General features: G+C 56.3%; 1 protein-coding gene across 1 annotated transcript in view; it reads right to left on the bottom strand.

Annotated features, from left to right (window-relative positions):
* Positions 1 to 423: 423 nt before the first annotated feature.
* LOC136005937 (hydrocephalus-inducing protein homolog) overlaps positions 424 to 21,044 on the bottom strand; it is a gene marked incomplete at both ends in the record, with an annotated part of 47,645 nt that continues 27,024 nt past the window's right edge. Inside the window, 20 exons of the mRNA XM_065663828.1 lie at positions 424 to 648; positions 897 to 1,047; positions 1,347 to 1,510; positions 2,883 to 3,080; positions 3,875 to 4,067; positions 4,426 to 4,640; positions 6,040 to 6,204; positions 6,942 to 7,091; positions 7,487 to 7,678; positions 7,766 to 7,893; positions 8,742 to 8,878; positions 9,754 to 9,887; positions 10,614 to 10,744; positions 11,204 to 11,381; positions 12,149 to 12,286; positions 13,153 to 13,362; positions 14,071 to 14,110; positions 16,898 to 17,211; positions 17,940 to 18,083; positions 19,760 to 19,903. Coding sequence (XP_065519900.1) covers positions 424 to 648; positions 897 to 1,047; positions 1,347 to 1,510; positions 2,883 to 3,080; positions 3,875 to 4,067; positions 4,426 to 4,640; positions 6,040 to 6,204; positions 6,942 to 7,091; positions 7,487 to 7,678; positions 7,766 to 7,893; positions 8,742 to 8,878; positions 9,754 to 9,887; positions 10,614 to 10,744; positions 11,204 to 11,381; positions 12,149 to 12,286; positions 13,153 to 13,362; positions 14,071 to 14,110; positions 16,898 to 17,211; positions 17,940 to 18,083; positions 19,760 to 19,903 — 3,351 coding nt within the window. The remainder of the gene's footprint in view (positions 649 to 896; positions 1,048 to 1,346; positions 1,511 to 2,882; positions 3,081 to 3,874; positions 4,068 to 4,425; positions 4,641 to 6,039; positions 6,205 to 6,941; positions 7,092 to 7,486; positions 7,679 to 7,765; positions 7,894 to 8,741; positions 8,879 to 9,753; positions 9,888 to 10,613; positions 10,745 to 11,203; positions 11,382 to 12,148; positions 12,287 to 13,152; positions 13,363 to 14,070; positions 14,111 to 16,897; positions 17,212 to 17,939; positions 18,084 to 19,759; positions 19,904 to 21,044) is intronic.

Here is a 21,044-nt window from a genome sequence, read left to right as displayed (position 1 = left end):
GAGCCCTCCAGCATGATGCCAGAAGCTGCCCACCCTAAAAAGCCCCTGTGCTCCCCCAGGGCACACACCACCTCCTGTCAATGCAGGCTGCAGACAACCTGGCCGCGGGATCAGGCTTGTCCTGCAGCCACTCGCACCTGGAAGCAACACATTAAATGAGGGGCACATGGCACAAGGACCTGCCACGTGACGCCCAGTGGCGGCGTGTTACAGGGGCCAGCAGGGCAGACTCCACCAGCGCAGGATGATTCCCACTGGGGATATTCTCGCACACTGCTCCCTCTCTACGTCATCGGCAGGGAGCTGCCACCACGGAAAGAGGCCCCACATGGCTCCTTTCAGGCATCACCCTCCAAGAGCCCCCCCTCCGGCCACGAGTAGGGAGAGCAGAGTGAGCCGGAGGAGCTTTGCTCCTACCTTTGACTGTGCAGGAACAGTAAAGTGCTGTGGAACGCTGACGTCCGGCACTTTGCAGTTGATGGCAAACGTCACCGGGACAGGCAGAGGGTTGTCCACCTTGACAGTGGAGGACACTCTCTGCCGAACGGCGGTGCTCATTTCAACAGTGCCGATGGGTCCCGAAGCCATCACCTTGAAAGTCACCATGTGGAACAAGTACTCTCCGGTTGTCTCGTTGAGGAAGGTCACCTGAATCAGACAGAAAGGGAAGTGCTGCTCATTCCACACATGAAAACAGACCCGGAAGAGCCCACCGAGCTCAGCGCCCTGCTTCCAGGAATGGCTATGAGCACCCAGCGAGGAGGAGTGCAAGACCAGAGAAAGCACCTGTGGTATTTCATAGGACCCGTGCACGTGGAGGTATGAAAACGGGCGTGTAGCTTCTCAGTGAGCCAACAGCTCCTTGAAGGGCCCTGCAGACCAGTGTCCTCACTCACCTTTGCCCTGTAGACTCCTTCTTTGTAGGAGAAGAAGGTGAGCTGGTAGTCCTTCTTCGCAGAGCTCGGCACGTCGATGTATGAACACCCCTGCAGCACGGAACTGCTTTCCAGGTTCTCTGGTTTGAGCATGTCAATAACCACCAGGAACCTGCGGGTGAGAAGGACGCAGTGAAGGTCAACAGGAAGGACTCCCATAGGATACCCATCGTGCGGGGGTACAATACAGTCCCTCTCATCCTCAGTGCCTCGGGCACAGGGCGCCAGCTCTCACCCCCCTTGGAGGAAAGCCCTCCAGGATGGCTCTGCACAGGCAGAACGTGGGTATGGCCAGACACAGCCAAGGAGAGGGAAAAGCTTTCAGGAGGGAGCTTCCAGGCACTGGAAGCTTCCTTCCTTGTGCTGCTGCAGGGATTGCTCATGAGGCCAGACTCCCTGGGCTGGACTCACCTCTGTGGTCTCTGCAGCCAGTTGGACACAGGGATGAGCTCCGTGTGGGAATTCCTGCACGGAACCTGCCGGGAAATGGCCCCTGAGCACCTGGGGGCTTCAGCAGTTCCTTCCAGCTGGTAGCGTAAGCCTGTCCCGTCCGGCAGGGGGAAGAAGATGGAGCCCTACAGACAACGAATAGGACAAGTCGGCTCTGGAGCACCCCTGGACAGTCCCACGCCTGAGGCTCTCACTGAGGCAGCTTTCAGCACGTCCAGCTGGCAGAGCTGTGACTGCAGCCCTGTCCCGCGCAGGAGGAGACAGACGCCAGCGTCGCACCTGCTCTGAGCTGCTTGTGAGCGGGTGTGTGGCCCACAGGACACGGCACAGCTACAGGACACAGAGGCATCATCTCTGGGCAAAGCAAGGAAACACGGGCCCTGCAGCAGAGCTGCTCTGCACATCCCAACACTCCCTTAATGGCCCCACTCACCTGGGCATGTCCCTGCCAGCCTGTGCTCACGCAGGGACAGCCGTGGGCAGGGGGTGGCCGTCCCTGATGAGCTCCATTGCCTCAGTCCTGCTGGCCTTAGCCCCAACAGCGCTGACCAGAGAGCAGCCTGTAAGCTGGCACAACAGGGGCCCCCAGACATGGGCCATGGAAAGCTCATATCCATGCTCATTCTGGGTGCCCGTGCATCCCAGACACCTGCCTCTGCCTCCACAGCAGCTGAAAGCTGCAAGACTCCTCACGCAGGCTGTACGTTAAAGAGATGCTGAGCACGTGCGACCCTAAGGGCACAGATCTGCTGAGCACCCTGGAGACTTGAGGCCAGAAATCTCTGACCTGGCCCACTGTAAGGCCAGCTGGAGCGGGACAAGGAGCGGGACAAGGACCCGGCAGCTCCAGCACCACAGAGCCCTTCTGAACTGACCCCTTGGATTTAGGAGCTTGTTGCTGGCCTGGCACAGAAAACATTGCAGAGGGGCCAGTCACCCCCATGTGCCCAGCCTGAGACCTGCAGGAAGGGCTCCTCCCAAAGCTCCTGCATGACCCTCAAGAGATCTCTCTCGTTTCCCACCTGCCTGCTCACGGCCAGGACGGCACTGACAAACTGCAGGGCAGCTTTGCCCTTCTTGCTCCCTGCAAGCTGCAGAAGGACACCAGCCAGGTGCTGCTGGCAGAAGTGGTTGTGCCCGGGGCTTGGAGAGCCTGTGCAGCCCGTGCGCTAAGCATGGGGGTCTCTGAGCCCCCTGGGCTGCCACAAGCAGCGACCCAGAGCTACGCAGAACAAACTTCATTTCTTGGCCTGCAGAAAGCCTGGCTTTTTACGTTAGCTGCTCCAACACGTTTGGTGCTCAGTCCCGACTTCCCATCTGCCCTTTGCCCGTGCCTGGCCCCCAGCCACCACAAAACCCAGCTTCCAACAGAGAGCACAGGACACCTTCAGCTTGGACAGGACCTCCAAAGGTCATCTCGGCCAACCTCCTGCCCAAAGGAGAGTGACCTACGAGGGTCATGCCACGAGGGTCAGCACGCTGGCACAGCTCACCTACCTGATGCTTCTTGTTCCCACAGCTCATGGTTAGGGGTCTGTAGGTGACCTGGTAGGCCTTTTCTTTTTGCCTGGCCTCCAGATGGATAAATTCAGGCCCTTTCCAGTATTTCCCCTCAACAATGGGCTGCAGGGTCCAGGCCTCGCTGCTCGGGTTCGACAGGAGGATGGTCTGGCTCTGCTTCTCACGCACATTGCAGCTGAAAGTCAGGGTCTGCAACAGAGGAGCACAGAGGCTGCTGGGTCGTACCCACAATCCTTGCCACTCTTCTCACGCTGGCTTTACACCAGGACCTGGAGCACGGGGAGCAGCTTTTCCTTGTCACATGCAAAAATTACACTTTGGCCACAGCTTTTGGAGTAAATCAAGCTGGTTGTTCTTGAAGAAGGGAGCAGAACAAGCCTTTCGCATGCTGGGTGAAAGGAAACTTCAGGGGAGTCCTGAAAGGAAACTGCTGTGCAAGGACAGATCTGCAGCCACACAGCCCTTTCCTTCATGGGCAGGATGAAGAGGAGCTCCATGCTCTCTTTGGGAGCAAGAGCCAACTGCTCCCAAGCTACCCCCTCCCAGGGGCTGGATGCAGATGCCTTGCCCCTTCCTACTGCTGAATGCCCTCCCCTGGCCCGGCACGGGGGAGAAGTGTGGCTGCGGGTGCAGTGCTGGGATACAGCGGGGTGGCTCTGTGGGGAGGGTCTCAGGAGAGCCCGGCAGGGTGCTCCCACGGCACGGGTGCTACAGTGCAGAGCCAGGACAACTGAGCTGCTCACTGGAGGAGCAACACCTCGAACAGGGGAGAAAGGCAATGACAGGGCTCAGGAACTCTGGCAGTCCTGCCCAGCACTTTCTCTCTGGGATACCCCGGCACAAGCGAGTCTGCGCTCGCAAGTGTCCTTCAGTTCCTGCCCTGGGAGAGATGTGGCGCAAATGCTGGGGTCCAGGGGCCCATCCTGTCCCTGCTGCGTTACCTCTCTGGTGCCAGGGGCCTCCACGCAGGATCCTGATAGCGTAAGGCGGAGCGCCTCGCTGCCCGGGATGAAGCACCGCAGCCCCTCGTACTGGACAGCCTGGCTCAGCTTCGAGGGGCGGAAGGTCACAACGAAGGGGACATCCACCCCTGGCCTGATGTAACCCTTCGTGGGGCTGATAGAAAAGTCCGGCTGGAAGCTCTCCACGTCCCACAAAAACCTTGCCAAGGAAAGCACAAGGACAGGAAAGAAGGATTAGCCACGGGGAGCTGTCAAGGCAGGGTAAGTCTCAGCGTGAGGCTCTCCGTCTCTGGTGGGCTTTCCCACCACATCTCAGGCCTGATGCTGAGCCACCTGGCAATAAGGCTTCAGGCTGGGCAGGACCCACTGCACCCATCTCTAAATGAGCTTTTGCTCGTACCCCCTTGCTAACTGCCAGGGCCTGACTGCACGGCCATGGCTGCACGACTCTCCAGCGGGATGGAGAAGCAGAGAGGAGCTATCTGGGCACACTACGGCTCCTCACAACCCTCATCCAAGCAATCAGCCCTCAGAGAGGCGGGGGGGTCCTGCTTTACCTGACTCCTGCGTCGCCCGCGTTCCGCATGACGACGCGCCGGCACGTGTAGCTCTGCCGTACCACGGCTCCAAAGCTGAGCTGGTCCTGGTCCAAGCTCACGAGGCTGCCCTGGCAGGAGCCCCGCACCGCAAAGAGGGAGCGCACCAGCCCGCGGCACTCCAGCAGCACTTCCCCGCTGAACGGCTGCATGCGGCGCTTCGGGGAGAAGGTCACCTCCACTTTGCAGGTGTCTCCTCTGGCCTTCAGCTTTAGCTCCTTGCTGGGCTTCAAGCACAGAACCTACCCGAAGAGATGAGTGGAGACTATTTCATCTGGCAAGCCAGCTGCGGAGCCTCCCTCACCAGACTCAGGGAAGAGGCTTCCAATTCCTCTTCTGTCCGCACCAACACTGACCCAGTCCCACTCATTCCCTCGTAGGCATTCCTAGGTAATACCAAAGGTGTTTTCTGCCATGTGTCCACCTGGTCACGGTGAGATCACCTCTGCCTTCTAAAGCTTTCATGGAAGTTCCAACAGAGCTGTAACCCTCCCTCTTTCAAGATTCACCTCCCTCGCCTTTCCAGATCTAAAATATGTGGCTGCATCCTGACCTATGCGTCTAAAACAGGTTAGAGGAATTGTGCCGCCTTCTCACTTGTGGCTCTCGGGGAGTCCTGGCACCCCGCTCAGCTGAAGCATTCACACTGCAAGCATCTGCTGGCAGAGCAGTGCCAGCAGGGAGGACGGGGCAGGCACAGGCAGCCAGGGCAGCCCACAGCTGTCATTAGCTACTACCTCCCACCCACAGCAGCTCATCGCTCCCTGCAGGCACGCTAAAGTGCTCTGCAGAGAAGGAATGGCACTTACCCCAGCTTCCTGCAACTCTGGCACGGTGGATGTGACTCTGAGCTTAAAGGCGAGAGGGCCTGCACTCTTGTTGGCTATGGTGACGATCTTCACCGTCTGCCCAATGCAGATGTTTCCTAGCTTCACCACCTTTCCTGGTGGATGCACAACGTCAACCTGAGGCAGGAGGGATTGATATCAAGCCAAAGGAAAGAAGGAGAAGAGGTTTTCTGCCACTCTCGTGGCAGAAACACAAACCATGCTAGGCTGGGGAAGAGATGAGGAAATGAGAAAACCATGCTGGTTGCCACCTGCACTTTTAGCATTTAGATTTCATCTCACCTTCATTTCTATGCCCCTTCCTTGGGCCTCAACAGTCAGCTTCTCAGCCGGGGCACACGGAGGCAGCAACAAGCTGTTGTGGCTGTTGTCGTCTTTAGGTGTCCGTAGGAGCTGCGCACAGAGGGAAGAGAAACCACAGACAGCATGAGTTTCTGGACCTTCACCACGTGAACAGACTCCCCAGACGAGCCATCCCCTCCCATATTCTTTCCCCCCAGTGGCAGGGATTATCCAAGTCCCTCCACAGCCTGCCAGCAGAGCCGGCTAACCCTGGAATGCCACCGGGCTTTGCCCTGCGCGCTGCCCCCGTCTCCCTGGCACAAGCCTGGGAATGCTGGAGCGCTGGGAATCTCCAGGAGCGTGCACAGACCTTCCCCCTCACCTGCTCCTCAGCAAGGTGCTGCTGGTCAAACTCCAGTGAGTAAACCCCACAGGGGTTCTTCACCACCACTGTCCCCTCTTCCCCATGGCTCTGTGGCAGCAGCGGTCCCAGCTCGAGCTCTGCGGGGCTCAACTCCAGCCGTGGCTCCAGACCACATCCCAAGACCGGCACCCGCAGGCGTTGGCTGCTCTGGCAAATCTGGATCTGCAGCTCGCCCCGGTAGCACTTCTGCAAAGAAGCAGCACAGAAAGCTCCTCCGTGAAGCCCCAGGTGACAGCGCCTCCAAGGCAACAATCGCCCCAGGGTCAGGGGTCTTCTCAGCACCTCTAAGCTGAACCCAAACCAGGCAGTTACTTAGAGCAGGGGCTACAGCATCTGCATGGCTCTGAGTAACTGCGGTGAGTCCTGCTCGGGAGTGTAACTGCGCAGTTGGCTACCAGATGGATCTAAAACAGCCTATCAGAGGTTTTCACCTAGTCGTGGGGGAGCGCAACGCACGTGAGAAAAGTCTGCTTTCTCAGACACAGTCCTGGTGCTGCAGCACCGGGCAAACATCAGCTGTGTGAAAGAGGCAGCTGAGCTCTCACTGGACAGAAATAAGGATCGTCTTCTCTGCTCAGTGCTTGGCTCTGGTCAAAGCCAGACACGAGACGCTGAAATCTCCACGAGCAATTGAAAGATCCCTGCGACTGTCCCCAGCCATGGAAGCACTTGGGTCCATCCTGTCACACGCTGCCAGTTTCCAAGTCACGGTGGCCACATGCAAACTGCCTTTGGGAATGCTCCACCATTTAAGCTGACTCCCAGACTGCGTGGGACCGTGCAGGGGAAACTGAGGAACGGTGGGCACAGGGCTGGCAGAAAGCTCCACGCGGAGGCAGAGCTCATTCCCTGCTCCCTGTGCTGGCCTCCCCTTACCACACTGCCCTGACAGTCCTCCTGGGGGTGACACCCACCAAACTCACCTCTTCCGTGGGTGAAAAACGGACTTGGACATGGCACTGCTGTCCTGGAGCGAGGGTTCCAGCTGAGGGCAGCACCTCAAAGCCACAGGGCGCGGGCCTCATCTCCTCCCGCAGCTTGTCACGCTCGCTCGCTGGCAGATGTTTGTCCACCTGCACACAGAAACCAGTCGCGTGAGGTCTCCTTGGTCTGCGAGGACAGACCCTCGGTTCCTGCAGTGCTCCGAGATGCTGGCACGGTGCAGGGAGCACCTTCATCCCACCCAGACGTGGCCACCCCTGCCTAGAACTGGAGGGCAAACATGTTGGCAGGGCAGGCAGATGGGGAGGCAGTGTCCTCGGAGGGGGAGGAATGGGTGAAGATGGCAGAGAAGTGAAGCATCAGCTAGTGAGCAGGCCCAGGTGAACCAGCCTTGCTCTGTACCCTCAAAAGCTTCCTCAAGCGAGCTGCAGCCCAAGTGCTCAGGCAGCCAGAGGGGCGGGAAAGCCAAGAGAGGCAAAGAAAACCCAACCGAGAAGTTGTGTGTTACACGTTGTCTGTGCTTTACCTCCTTAACAGCCTCATTCATGCTCATGGACCATTTACAGGGGACCTGGGACGTGTTGTGGAGCTGGATGGTTTCTTCCTGCCACTGCCCACACTGGACAGAGGAGAACTCCAGCCTGTCCCTCGAGAGGCAGAGGGACGGCTCAGCCACAATGGCACGCAGGCGGACCTGGAACGTGGGGCCTCCTCTGACCTAGAGAAGGACAGAGCATCCAGTTGAGAGCCCGGCTGACACTCGCTGCTGTGCCCAACCTGCTGCCTGCCCCACAAGCTGGCCTACCTTGATGGGCAGGAGCACATCCACCTTTCCCAGGGGCACGCTGGCACTTTGTGGGTCAAAGCACACTTCAAATGTCTTGGTCTCACAGCAGGGCAGGCGCTTCACAAGGTCCAGGCACACGCTGAAGCCTGAACACAGGAAAATCAAGCAGCTGAGATACACAAGCAACAGGAAATGGCTCAGGAGCACGGCAAGGCCACAGGGGTGTCCTGGCTGGCAGCTCTGTGAAAGACCCCTTTCCATCTCCAGAGAAGCTGCTCTTCTCCCCTTGTCACTGCCCAAAGCAAAAGGATTTTCACAGCCAGAATCCAGGGGTTGCAGGGTAAAAACGAACCACATTGGTTGAGGAGCTCCAGCAATTCCTTCAGCAGTCATCTCAGGGAAGGACGCATACACCTCTCCAAAGGACAATTTCCAACTAAGATACCAAATGCTGTGGTGTTCCCTGGACAGCGGCTTAGAAGAGACGCCTGGCCACCCGTCACAGACAGCAGTCCCCGTGTGACGGAGCTGCAGCCTTACCCCAAGGCCTCTTTGCGAAGCCTGTTTCGATACGGCACAGGATCCCACAGGCCGTTCAATAAGGCTGAGCAGAAGTGCTCTGGCACTAGGAACTCTGAACAAAGCACTTCCGAACCACAGAGGGTCCATCTGGCTGCAACATAAACCCTCAGAGTGCACGAAGAAACTCCGATGGTGCTCACGGGAGCCAAGAGCAGAAGATGCTGAGAGGCGATCATGCTGATCAGCCCATCTGGCCCCTGCAATGACTTTTTAGGGCAGCCACAGGCAGACCAGGTCTCTGGGCACTGCTCGACAGAATTCAGGCTCTTGAACAGGGCACCGGCCAGAGGGGTACTAAGGAGGAAAAAGCTGCCCAAGGAAGTACTCAAATCTCCCCATGCCCAATGGCTCCAGCTGATGTGGCAGAGACAGCCCCTTCAAGCCCCCGTGAAGCCTCTTTACCACTGGTTACCTGTGTTATACAGGACATATCCATCGGCCTTGAAAGATGCAGGGAAGTGCCCGGTGTTGGTGAGCTTCACCATGTGTGTGTGGATGTCACCGGGAACGACATAGCCAAGGTCCAGGACGTATTCGGGCAGCTCAGCTCTGAAAGGAGGAGGAAGGACACTCTGTAAAGCCCAGCATGGCGTGGGGTGGAGAAGCAAATGGAGGGGATAATTCTGTATCCACTGCTGTGAAAACTCAAGCCAAGCCCAGGAAACCCAAGGCCTGACCTGAGCACCCAGTAATAAGACTTGGCTAAGTCATGGGGAGTGCAGGGCCTAGGATTTATCAGCCACCAATGGGATCTTCGAGTCAGTTTAAAGCGGGTACTGGACACAGTTCCTATGCTGTGAAAAGCCATTGCAGAGAAGTCCACTGCGTCTCCACGGGTCTCAATGAAACTGCTAAGCTGGTGGCCGGCCCAAGCCTGAAACTGCTTCAGGACCTTCTCACAGGATTTCCTTGCAGAGGATACCTCCACTGCTCTGCAGCCAGATCTGTCCCCAAAGCAGCGCTTGAGAGTATCGCGTGCAGTAACCTACACTACAAGATTGCTGTGAAGGTCTTTTTGCAGGCAATCCCACTTGGAAAAGCACATAAGGGATCTGGACCATTCCCTGCTCTTCCTGCTTAGTGGGGTCTGCTTCTCGGCACAAAGACACCGGCTTGGAGATGCCCCTTTCACAGCTGGTCAGCAGGGGTGGTGCCTGTGCTGTCTGCAAGGGCTTGCTGGTCTGCACCCCCTCAGCTCTGAGAACAGAACCCAGCAACTGTGGGGAGTGGAGCACCTCCAGAGCTCAGGGTAGCACTGTGCAAGTGAGGACACCGAGCTGCCCACAGGGAGCACGGCGTAGCTCTCAGCATCAGGCCCTTTCGGAAGTCTTCAGCTATTCCCAACTCTGAGACACAAGGAGCTCTCAGGGGCAGGGCTGCACTCTCGCGGCCCCTGGAGACAGGCTACAGGAGTCCCTACTAACTTGAGAAGCCTCCGATGTACACGCTGGTGAAAGGCAGTGTCCTCCGGGGGACGGGAGGCGAGAGCTTTCTGCTGCTCCAGGGCATGTTCCTCAATCAGCATCTCCTCCATCTGCATCTGCAGCTGAGCATCCCACTGAGGAAAGGAAAGACAGGGGCTGGTTAGCCAAGGTCCTTCCCAAGGCACAAGCTTGTCTCGGGTGGAGGATCCCACTCTGCTCTTGTTGAGAGGGGCGACGGAGTCATTCTGTCTCACTGGTCGGTGTCTGTGACACTTCCTGCTCTCTCAGGCAGGATCATATCCCCACAGAAATGAACTCCAGTGTCTCTGCCTGCCCAGTTATCAAAGCTGATCTGGACAGACACACAAACAAGCCAGAAACCTTCCAAAGCTCCAAGTATGTCCCTGCCTCCAGTCAGTGCCAAAGCAGCCTGGACAAAAGCTCTCCTGGAAAGGGGACCATGAGAGAGCTGGAGCCTCCTGAAGATACAGAACACAGCACAGCCTCAGGCTGCATTCAGGCTGCTGCTTTACGCTCTGTAAACCTGGCAGGGCTTGGCCGGTGAGCAACAAACCCCCCAGCACCGCCCTGTGTGTCCTTCAGAGCACCAGAAACCCAACTGCCCGAGCACAGCTTTCAGCATCTCCCTGGGGCAGTCAGGAGCTGGCGCATCGCCACGAGGGACAACTCCCAGAGGTGGGCAGCCCAAGGGGCACGCTGAGCTGACACACTCCGTGGCCAGGGGTGTGCAGGGAGGTGCCCAGTGCCGGCAGGGCCCTGGGCAGCTGCCGTGGGGCGCAGGGGCTCCAGTGTCTCGCAGGAGGGTGGCACGTGCGGGACAGGGCAGCAGCTCTACTCACCACGGTGCCCGAGTCGTCCACGCGGGGCTCGGCTGCCACAGCCTCCCCCAGAGCAATGGCCTCTTCTCTCTGGCTGCCTTTGTCCAGCTTTTCTTTGGCCTTTAGGAGGATCTTCTCATATTTGGCGTTGCCTGAAAGCACAGGACACCACCCATAGCAGTGGGGCAGCACAAATCCCACGGAAGACGGGAAGCCCCATTCCCCCGACACCCAGACACAAACTGCTCCAGCAATGTAGGGAAAGGAGATCCTGCTGCTTCTCACCCCCACCCGTCTTTCTCGCCACACAGGAGCATCTCAGCCCCACAGCGTGATGCAAACCCAACCCCTGTCAAAATCCCTGCCAGCCTCTATTACAGCTTTCCCAAGCTTTTCTGCCCAGCCATCATCTTCCCAGACCTCTTGGCAAGCTGTGCACGATGGTTCCTGCGGCAAAGCCCACATGGGCTCGTCTGCCAGAGGCTAAAGAAGCAACCAGAGGGCTGACCTTGTCTGACAGCCCTGAAACCTCCAGGCCTGCTGGAGGTGCCTGTGAGCTGCCCTGTGGGCATATGGCATGGGGGAAAGCCGAGCAGACAGGCAGTGCTCACCTTTGATGTTCCTGGGCAGGTCCAAGTGGATCCTGGGAAAGGTCCCCTCTCCTTTCAGGGAGATTTTTTCTGGCTCCAGGTGACCCAGTTGGATCTGGAAAGCCCTGCAGAAGACTCCAGGCACTCCTGGCAGGTAATACACTTTCAGCACTTGCTGCTTGCCAGGTTCAACGTAACCCTGCAGGGCACACAAGAGGGAGGGATGCAGTGTACCAAAGAGGATTCAGTGGAGGGATGGCTCACATGACAGACGCGCTGAGAACACAAGACAGGTTCTCATACATAAGGAAACATCAGACATCACCACCTCCAGCTTTCCTGTATCCAAACGCCTGAGTCTCACAGCTCTTCTGCTCACAGGGTTTACCCTCTGCTAGCCAGAGCCAGGCACAACAAACCAAAGCTCTTTCACCAGCTGCTCTGGAAGAACGGAGAAGGGCCTCTGCTTCCAGCAGGGCCAGCAGCTCCTGGCAGCAGCTTGCAGGAGAGGACATCAGCATGTCACCCCTCAGACGGACAGGCACTGAGGAAGGTGGAAGCCACTTGGCCCTTTGGCTTCCTCTTCCCATCGCAAAAGGGCACCAAGACAGGAACACTGCTCCAGCTCTAAGACACCCAGGCAGGATGACAAGCTGCGATGGAGTGATGCTCCAGTGATGGCACAACCAGAGAGCTCAGCACTCAGCTCCAAAGAGCTCCCGGAGCACTCGTGCCTCCCACTGGTGCTTGCTGTAGGACAGCAGAGCCAGCGGCGCCCAAGGACAATCAGGGGCTCCGTTAGGATTCTGCTCGATGGACCTCCTCTGCCCCTGCAACAGTCGCTCACAGCCCTGTCTCTCCTGGCTGGTTTTGGACGGGGCTTGTGTGTTCATTCCCCCTGTTTTCCCCCAAAGCGCTCTCCTGGGCAGCCTGACACAGGCCGGGTGAAGCCCTTGTGCTACTCACCCTGCTGGGCACGACCAGGGGCACGCCAGGCAGAGGGCTGGCTGCAGTGCCTGTGCCGGGGCTCAGCACCGCAAAGGCAAATCCCAGCTTCCCGCTGTTTTGCAGGGTCAGCGCTGCTTCCGTGACTTTGTTAAACACCTGAGCAGAGGACAGAAGAGCAGGAAGTTACAGGCACATGTCTGCTGCCAAGAATTTCATTCCTCTTCCATTGGGTTGAAAGCAAAGGAACACAGCCCAGAAGCAGGGAGCGCACAGGAGAGATGGGCACTGGGCTCTCTGGGTTAGCCTGGGCAGCCCGCGGCCACAGGGTACCCCTGGGCCCTACACAGGAACAGCTATTTGTGGCAGAGGTGCAATAGCAACCATGGAAAGATCAGTAATAAAGCAAGTAGGGGACACAAGCTCTCTGCACTTGAAGGTGTCACCCAACTGCGAGCTGAAACACAGGAGGAGGCATTGGGGCATTTCAGGAGAAAAGGCACCTGCACACAAGTATTTGTGGGCACAACACAAGCCAAAAGGGAGGGAGAGAGGGCAACGCACACAGGGCCAACAGCTGGAAACAGCTGTGGGGGTTGTAACCGGAAAGAAGTACAGTGAGGGTTATTCAGGGACATTCTATCCGACTACGGTGACTGGAAGCCCAGGTCAGCTGCCTCCTTGGTTGATGAATCAGGAGCATTAAAAGAGAGCACCTCATTTGGGCTTTAGGAGCAGATCAGCGGATGGATGTCTCAGGGACACATCCCTCTGCAGATCACCACTGGGATCCTGCCTGCCCCAGGAGGCAGCGTTAGTTAGAGGAGGGATTCCCAGCTTTGGGCTGGGCTGGGGTGGAGATGGCCATTAAACGCCAGCTTGGAGGTATCCCCCAAACGTTGGACTTCCAAGCCACAGAGCCAGCGAAGCAGCTGGGAAGGGGGGAGAGCCCTGGACCCGGGTGGGCAGCAGCCCACCAGTCATGCTTGGAGGCAAGGAGCACTGACAAGAGCAGTGTGCGGTACCTGCAGCCCGCAGTCGATCTCGGTGGTGTCCAGGAGGTAGCTGATGCGCGAGGCCTCCCCACGCAGAGCCACCTCGTAGCTCGGGCCTCCCTCCACCCTGCACAGCGCCGTGACCTGGCTGACGGTGTTGGCGTGGCCGAAGAAGGAGAAGGAGACGCGCTGGCTCTGGCCCGGCTGCAGCTCACCGTGCAGTGGCAGGATATCGAAAACCTGCAGGCAGGGAGGAGAGATCCACACGTGGAGCACGGGATTGATGCAGGAGAGCAGCCTCAGCTTGGGCCAAAGGACAGATGTGGCTGCAGGGGCCTCTTCCTCAAACACAGGCAACATCATCCTCATCTCACACTGCAGCCGTTCCACTCACCAACGGAGAGACCATGGGGAAAACCTTCTCCCACAGTCCCAATTAATGCAGTAGCTAATACTCTACATTCATTTGTGGTGTCTCCTGGCAGCAAGAAATTCTCTCTGCTGCAGAACTTGCCTTCAAAAACACCTTTTCCTGCCCTCAGAAGAACACGAGACTGGGAGCTGAGAGCCTGTGGAGCCGGGGGCAGGATCCAGCCCAGCTCCTCGCACTCCTCATGCTTTTCCCTGTCTCTGATTCACATCCTGCTCTCTCCAGATGCTGCAGCAACTGCTGCCGCAGCAAATGCTGCTGCAGCAAATGCTGCTGCAGGAATTTCTTACCCACCACTAGATGAGGACCAAGATGGATAAAGTCCTCCATAACTGCCGCACAAGGAATGTTCTTGACCAGCCCGATAACACCTCCCATGTGGCCTCTCCAATGACCAGTGATGCGCTTGTTATGACATGAGGCCACTCTGGGAGCAGCACCCAGGACACCAGTGGGAGTGGGAGTACGTAACTGCTTGCTACACTGGAAATGTGGAAGTGAGACCGATTCCCACTTACCTCCTCCACACCCAAGGCGAGGGGCTCTGTCTCCATGAACCTGGAAAAAGAACAGACCTTTGCTCAGGGACCTTGCAGTGGGAGGGAGGGAAGTCTGCACAGCAGCTCCTCGGCAGGATGGGGCCCCTGCGGGGGCATCAGTGGTGTGAGCTCAGCAATGAGCTCCAAAACTGGGATGGAGCAGGTCAACGCCTGGCAATGACACTGCTATAGCAGCGCTGCAGGCAGCTGGCAACTGCTTGCCTCCAGATCTGCTATCTCCTGCTGCGTGATTCTGAAGATCCATTCCGTCACTGGAGAAAACACCTTGGTGCAAAGGCTTAGCTCAGCTTTGAGCTCTCAGAGGTCCAAGGGCTGAGGCTTAGGGTTAGTCTGTCTCTAACCACGTGGGTCTACAACAAGAGTAACCACGAGAGATTCGTGCCTCGGAAGTCAGAGAAAGGGCACACGTTGGTCTACACTGCCTATGTCCAGCCACACAGCAACAGTTGGATTGTGTTGCTCATATCACAGAATCACAGAATCACAGAATCCCAAGGGTTGGAAGGGACCTAAAAAGATCATCTAGTCCAACCCCCCTGCAAGAGCAGGGTAACCTACAGTACATCACACAGGAACTTGTCCAGGCGGGCCTTGAATATCTCCAGTGTAGGAGACTCCACAACCCCCCTGGGCAACCTGTTCCAGTGCTCTGTCACTCTTACAGTAAAGAAGTTCTTCCTGACGTTAACGTGGAACTTCCTATGTTCCAGTTTACACCCATTGCCCCTTGTCCTATCACTGGATATCACTGAAAAAAGCCTAGCTCCATCATCCTGACACCTACCCTTTACATATTTGTAAACATTGATGAGGTCACCCCTCAGTCTCCTCTTTTGCAAGCTAAAGAGACCCAGCTCCCTCAGCCTCTCCTCATAAGGGAGATGTTCCACTCCCTTAATCATCTTTGTGGCTCTGCGCTGGACTCCTTCAAGCAATTCCCTGTCCTTCTTGAACAGAGGGGCCCAGAACTGGACGCAATATTCCAGATGCGGCCTCACCAAGGCTGAGTAGAGGGGGAGGAGAACCTCTCTTGACCTACTAACCACTCCCTTTCTAATGCACCCTAAGATGCCATTTGCCTTCTTGGCCACAAGAGCACATTGCTGGCTCATGGTCATCCTCCTATCCACCAGGACCCCCAGGTCCCTTTCCCGTTCACTACTTTCCAGCAGGTCAACCCCCAACCTGTACTGGTACATGGGGTTGTTCTTCCCCAGATGCAAGACTCTACACTTGCCCTTGTTAAATTTCATCAAGTTTCTCCCCGCCCAACTCTCCAGCCTGTCCAGGTCTCGCTGAATGGCAGCACATATGATCACTCTGCCCCAGGTAGCAGCAATGACCAAAGAGCAAGGAGGAAAGAACGGGCTGGACAATTAGAAAGAAAAAAATGTAAACACACAAAGTCTTGTTGAGGCAGAGAAACAGCGTTTTTCTCTCCTGACCAAAATAAACGTGCGCGACTGATCCTGGGAGTCTCTGATGACCAGCTCCAGCAAGGTCCCAGGTAGGGAAAGTTCCAGTCTTTGATCTCCCCTTCATGAGACCTGATGCTTGATTCCCTCCATGTCAGACTGAGTTAGAGCTGATGATTTAGAATACCAACAGTGCTTAGTGTGGACCAGAAATAACATCTGACACGCTGCCCTTCTGCAGGCTCCTAATGAACACTTTGAGTGTTTGGTGGTAACACCTTGGAGACCATCTTCATTTCCAGCTCTGGCACACAGCATCCCATGGTGTCTGCTGAGCGCCCCGGAGTGCCCCAGTGCCCTGGTCGTCTCCCCCAAGCCCTCCTAATAGCCACAGCTCATCTCCAGTTCCCAAGAGGTCACCTCCTCCGAGTCAGATCCCAATTCCCTTCACACAGCTGCTTCTTGATCGTTTCCCTTGTTTGTAATAACAGCGCTTCAGTGCCACGTGGTGAACTTTGCTGCGTTTCCTAGGGCATTACGGAAAACCATTTGCTACCGTCCTTCAAACTGCCCAGAGCAGACTTTTGTGCTATGCAGAGAAGCCGCAGCAGAAGGAACACTAGGAATGTGCTTCTAGATGTGCTTCAGCACCACTACAAGTTTGCTCTTGGCCTTGGAAACCATAGACCACCACTGCATGGTCCTCCTTCCCAGGGATGTCCATACAAGGGCTCCCTCCAGCATCTACAGCTGGACCTAAAGTCACAGCAGAACCTGCCATTCCTCACTAAAACTCTACATAGCTCTTCTGTGAATGTGACGTGCAGTTCAAGAGATGAACACTCACTTCAAGGGGCTGTTTGCCTCAGGCCACGAAGATCTGAGAAAGCAGCTTTCTACATCAGCCCTCCTGCCCCCAGGAACCCATACAGGCCTACAGCAAAGCAGAGCAAGGGACTGCGACAGCAGTGTGTCACTCTGATGGCAGTGCCTGGGTAGGATCTTAGTACAAAATGACAACAGATGGGCTTAGCAGGGAAGGACACCTTCTACATCCACTTCTCCAAGTGCCGAAGCATGGCTTTGCAGCTGCAGAGATAAAGCAGGACTCCAGCTTATGGCTATGTGAAAAGGGTCAGTAGTGTCCTACAGTCCCAGCCTGGCTGGAGAATGCTGTCTCCTTCCCAGCACCAAACCGGCGGAGATCACCTGTTCCCTGAGCACCTTGGCTGAGCACAACTCAGAGGTGTGATTTCCTCAAGGGAAGGTTGAAAACAATTTGGCAGATCAGGCAAATGGCCTCGGGCTTTGCAAACCACAAACAGGACATCAGGAAGAAGAGCTTCCAGGAGAGGGAGAGGTGCGCATACCTCACTGGGTTCACCTGGCTGTCCTTCAGGAATGCCCAGTGGTACTGGACAACCAGTGGGCTGCAGTTGGTCATCTCCATGTAACGCACATCCTTGGTGTCATTCAAGATGCAGCCAAAGTCCACGGCCGTGGTCTGGATCTGGAGATTTGGGAAGTAGACTTCTCCCCGGACGGTGACCTGCTCTTCGTGAGGATGCTCCAGGAACTTGATCTTCAGAGCCTTCTCCGCTGCCCGGATAAGCAAATCCTCCTCATAAGCAGGGTTAAATCCGATGCAGAGTTGAAGTTCCTCCCCTGTCCTCAGCTTCATGGGCTGCAAGGAGATGAAGAGAAAATGTTCAACGTGTGACCCCAACACGGGCTTCTGGCTTCATCCTTCATTTTCTTCACGCTGTCTGACCAAGCACCGCACTTCTTCTGAAGCTGCCTGAGGCTCACGGTTCTGTGCTCTGCACCAATACAAGAGGAAATCCACGTTGGTCTCCTGAATTCTGGAGCCGCAGAAGCCACCTGCTAAACACAACCAAAGCAGCACTCTGGCACCCAGGCCTTCGCCCTCTGGAGGAACTCCTTTAGCCTGCAGCACAGCGGTGGCTGCACCTCTGACAACACGTGCACTGCAGAGCCCATGCCCAACACCTTCCGCACACACCAGGGCAGGAGCCAGACAGCAGCTGGAGAAGCCTACCTCAGCCTTCCCAAAGGCAGGGCTGCCCTCAAAGACAGCAAGCTGTTCCCCAGCTTATCTGAGGATGGCTGCTGGAGAGCTGGCATGCCTTCCAGCAGACACCTTTCCTACAGCTTGCCCACAGCTGGGTGCCTGCTCCCTCCTCCCCCTGTCTTCAAGCCAGGAGGTCTCTTCCCGATTCAGATGGCATTCTGTTTCCTTCAGCAGCTCGTTTCACATCTGATTTAGCTTGGGCCACTTTACTGCAGACTCTACAGAACACACTTCCATCATGGAGGACCTCCCAACAGAGACACACCACCACGTTCATCCCTCTTCAAAGCCCAGCAGCAAGAAAGTCCGGGGCTGCTCACCTGAGCATCTGCAGGGAGAGGCTGCTGGTCCGCAGTGCAGATGGAGAAGGGCTGCTCTAAGGCAAGGACCACGCTGAGGGGCAGGGAGCACATGTTCTTTACAGAGAGAGGCTTGTACATCACAGCCAGGACATCACCGGGGTGCTACAGAAACAGGAGACAAGAAAAAATGACCTTGAAGTGGCCATGGACCTCCTCCCCTTCAGACGCATTTCAAATTTTCCAACCCCAAAAGTGCATCCATCTCTATTTACTCTTTTGATTGGTTTCTACCCCTCTGCAAAGTTTGTCCTCCAACTCTAGCAGACGCTTTCGCGTTTAGAACCCACAGCCTTCCCCAGGGGACAGGGAAACAGTCTCGCGTACAGATGAGGGAGCAGCCCCCCAGAGGAGGCAGCTGCTTCAGCAAGATCCAAAACAGAAAGTGAACCCCCTCTGGCTCCAGTTGTGTGTCCTCTCCTGCCCAGAGAGCACACACAGGCACAAGGCACAAGGCCATTTCCACTCCCATACAGTAGTTTCTTACCACCCTATCAGCTCTGCCAGGCCCGCAAGGCAGTGATGCTGCTCAGAGGAGGCAAGCAAGCAGGATATGGCCTGCAGCGGACAGCCTGCAGCAGCCCGAGGTCAGCTTTGAACATTCACGGGCACATGCAGACAGCTCCAAACCTCAACAGTCTGGCCGCAACCTGCTGCCCCTGCTCCACTGACAAGATGTTGCAGCCTCAAAGCTAAGCTCAGCCTAAGCCTTTTCCTCCTGTCCATGCATTGCTCCGCGCTTCCTGCATGGTTTATCTAAACTAGACAGTCTTTGGGAAACTAATTGTGGATGCATTGGCATCCAACTCCTGCAGTGTCGCAGCACGCAACACATGGGAGCATGTGGCATCAAGCAGACCACAGGCAGACATCAGGGGGAGCTGAAAAGCTTCTGATTAGATGTGAACCGCCTGCTCACAGGATTTGTGCTTCTCTGGAAGCCTGGGAAGTGGAGGAGAGACCTGAAACCGCAGAAACTAAATCATGAGCTATCTGCTCTTTTTCAGACACCTCACGCGACGGGGAAAGGTGATGCAGGAGTCGGGATCCAGACACTAAAGGGCACACACGTTGCACTGGTGCTCTCATCGCTGCAGCTGAAGGGCACTCGTGGGTCCTTTGAAGAAGGTGAGGCTTGGGAAAGGCAAAGAGGCAGCACCCATACCGACGGCAGGGAAGGCAAAGAGGCGCAAGAGATGCCAGTTTTTCCTCATCAGCTTGAGGAGTTGACAGGAATCTCAGCTTTTCTCAGCTTCCCTACACGATCGCTGCTCGGACATCACCACACCTTGGAAGATCCTCAAAACCCTGACTACAGACACTGGCATCTCTCTAGAGGGGGGCATGCTCCCCCTCGCCAGAGCAGCTGTAATCTCAGTTCTACCTGGCTCAACTTAGAGAACAGCCTCATCTCTAGCAGCATCCTCACTCCTCTCACCACCACCTCAGGGAGGGTGAGGAGGGATCTGCTCTCCACCTGCAGCCCCAGCACACCAAGTGGCTCTTCCAAAGCCCACGCTGCTCTCACGGGTCCCACATCTCAGCCCGTGCCCTTGGCTCAGCAGCTCAATTCTGTCTGCACCTCGAGAAGGGCAGAATAGAGCTGCGGAGACTGTCCCCAGCCTCACAGGGGTGAAATAATGATCTCGGCATTCATGACAAAAGCTGGGCCTGGCTCAAGTCAACAGCCAAAGCTCTGTGGACTTGGAGAACTTCCTCCTTAGGACACAGGCACACCCCAGCCACACCAGTCAGTGCCAGGATGCAATGCAGAGACTCACCTTCTCCACCCGGAAAGTGATTTCTCTGCTGGATATTTGCAGAGCAGGAGCAATGAACTCGCACGTGACGTCCACCTGCACGATCAGATTCTTCACTCCCTCCTTGCCCACGATGGCGTGACACAGCAGCTTCTCCTTCACCACCTGCATGCGAGCCACACGGCCCCCAGCGGGTGTTATCAGGGTGTCCACAAAACACACTGCATCTTTGAGCCGCCCACCCACACGCCCCATTACTGCATGAAGTTACAGCCATTGGTCTCCTCAGGAGCCCTCTCTTCTTTATAAGCTGCATCCTCTTTGTTCTGCACTCACGCGTCCCTCGTGTTACAACCCAACCACCACAAAAGGCCCTCAGGAGTCTTGTGCTGCCTACAGCTCTCAGAACAATCCCTGCCCAAACGGTTATTGCTTTGCTTTGTCCCACTGCCAAACAAAATGCTTACCGAAAACTGTAGGAACTCATTAAAAAAAAACAAACCAGACTGTATGAAGGGAAACAGGGGATAGAAGGATCAATGCCAGCAAATCCTCCCTTGCAAGTTTAGTGGAAAGGATCCCTGGGAAAACCCCAAACAGACAGCCTGCCTTCCTAGGATGTACTGTGTCCCCCTAGACCTGCCTGTCAAACAAACCTCCCCAGGAAAGAGATGTCTTCAACCTGGCATGAAAACCCTCTACTTAAGCTGGATGCTCTTACATCCAAGACTTTTCCTGATTCCTCCTCATGGTTTCACTTCCCCACATTCCTCCCTTTTTTCCTCTCTCTTCCCTCTGATAGACCACCACAACCCAACTCCTCCTCAGAGCCTAGAGACGTCAGAATCACCTGTGCTGCACGTGCACCACAGGGTCTTGGGCTTCTAACCAGCCTCAAGAGTATGAAGTTCTCGAGACCTAAGGAAGGTGGAAGACCCAATCCCAGGCTCTTGACTTGGACTGCACGAGCCAGGTAGCCACAGCTGAGCTCACAGATGCCCATTTGGCTTTCCAGGAAGGCACCCTCACCAGTGGCCTGACCATTTCCCTTCTGGTTCCTTCTTCCCTCTTCAGCAAAGCCTCATGGGCTCAGGACTGCACAGGGACAGTCCCATCGGAGTCAACCAGCTGAGGGATCAAGTCTTCCTCAAGCTACCACTCAGGCAATCCTTTAAAACACCTCTCAAACTCTAGCAGCAGCAGGAGCTTAATGCACATTTATTCCCCATTCACTTAAACACTTGTGCCCAGTGCTCCTGGAGCCAGGGAAGGCACACCGGGGTCAGACGGCAGCTCCTCTGCAGAG

This window comes from Lathamus discolor, chromosome Z (assembly GCF_037157495.1).
Source record: "Lathamus discolor isolate bLatDis1 chromosome Z, bLatDis1.hap1, whole genome shotgun sequence".
Taxonomy (NCBI): domain Eukaryota; kingdom Metazoa; phylum Chordata; class Aves; order Psittaciformes; family Psittacidae; genus Lathamus; species Lathamus discolor.
Note: the sequence above shows the minus strand (reverse complement) of the source record. Positions and strands in the feature narration are given on the sequence as shown.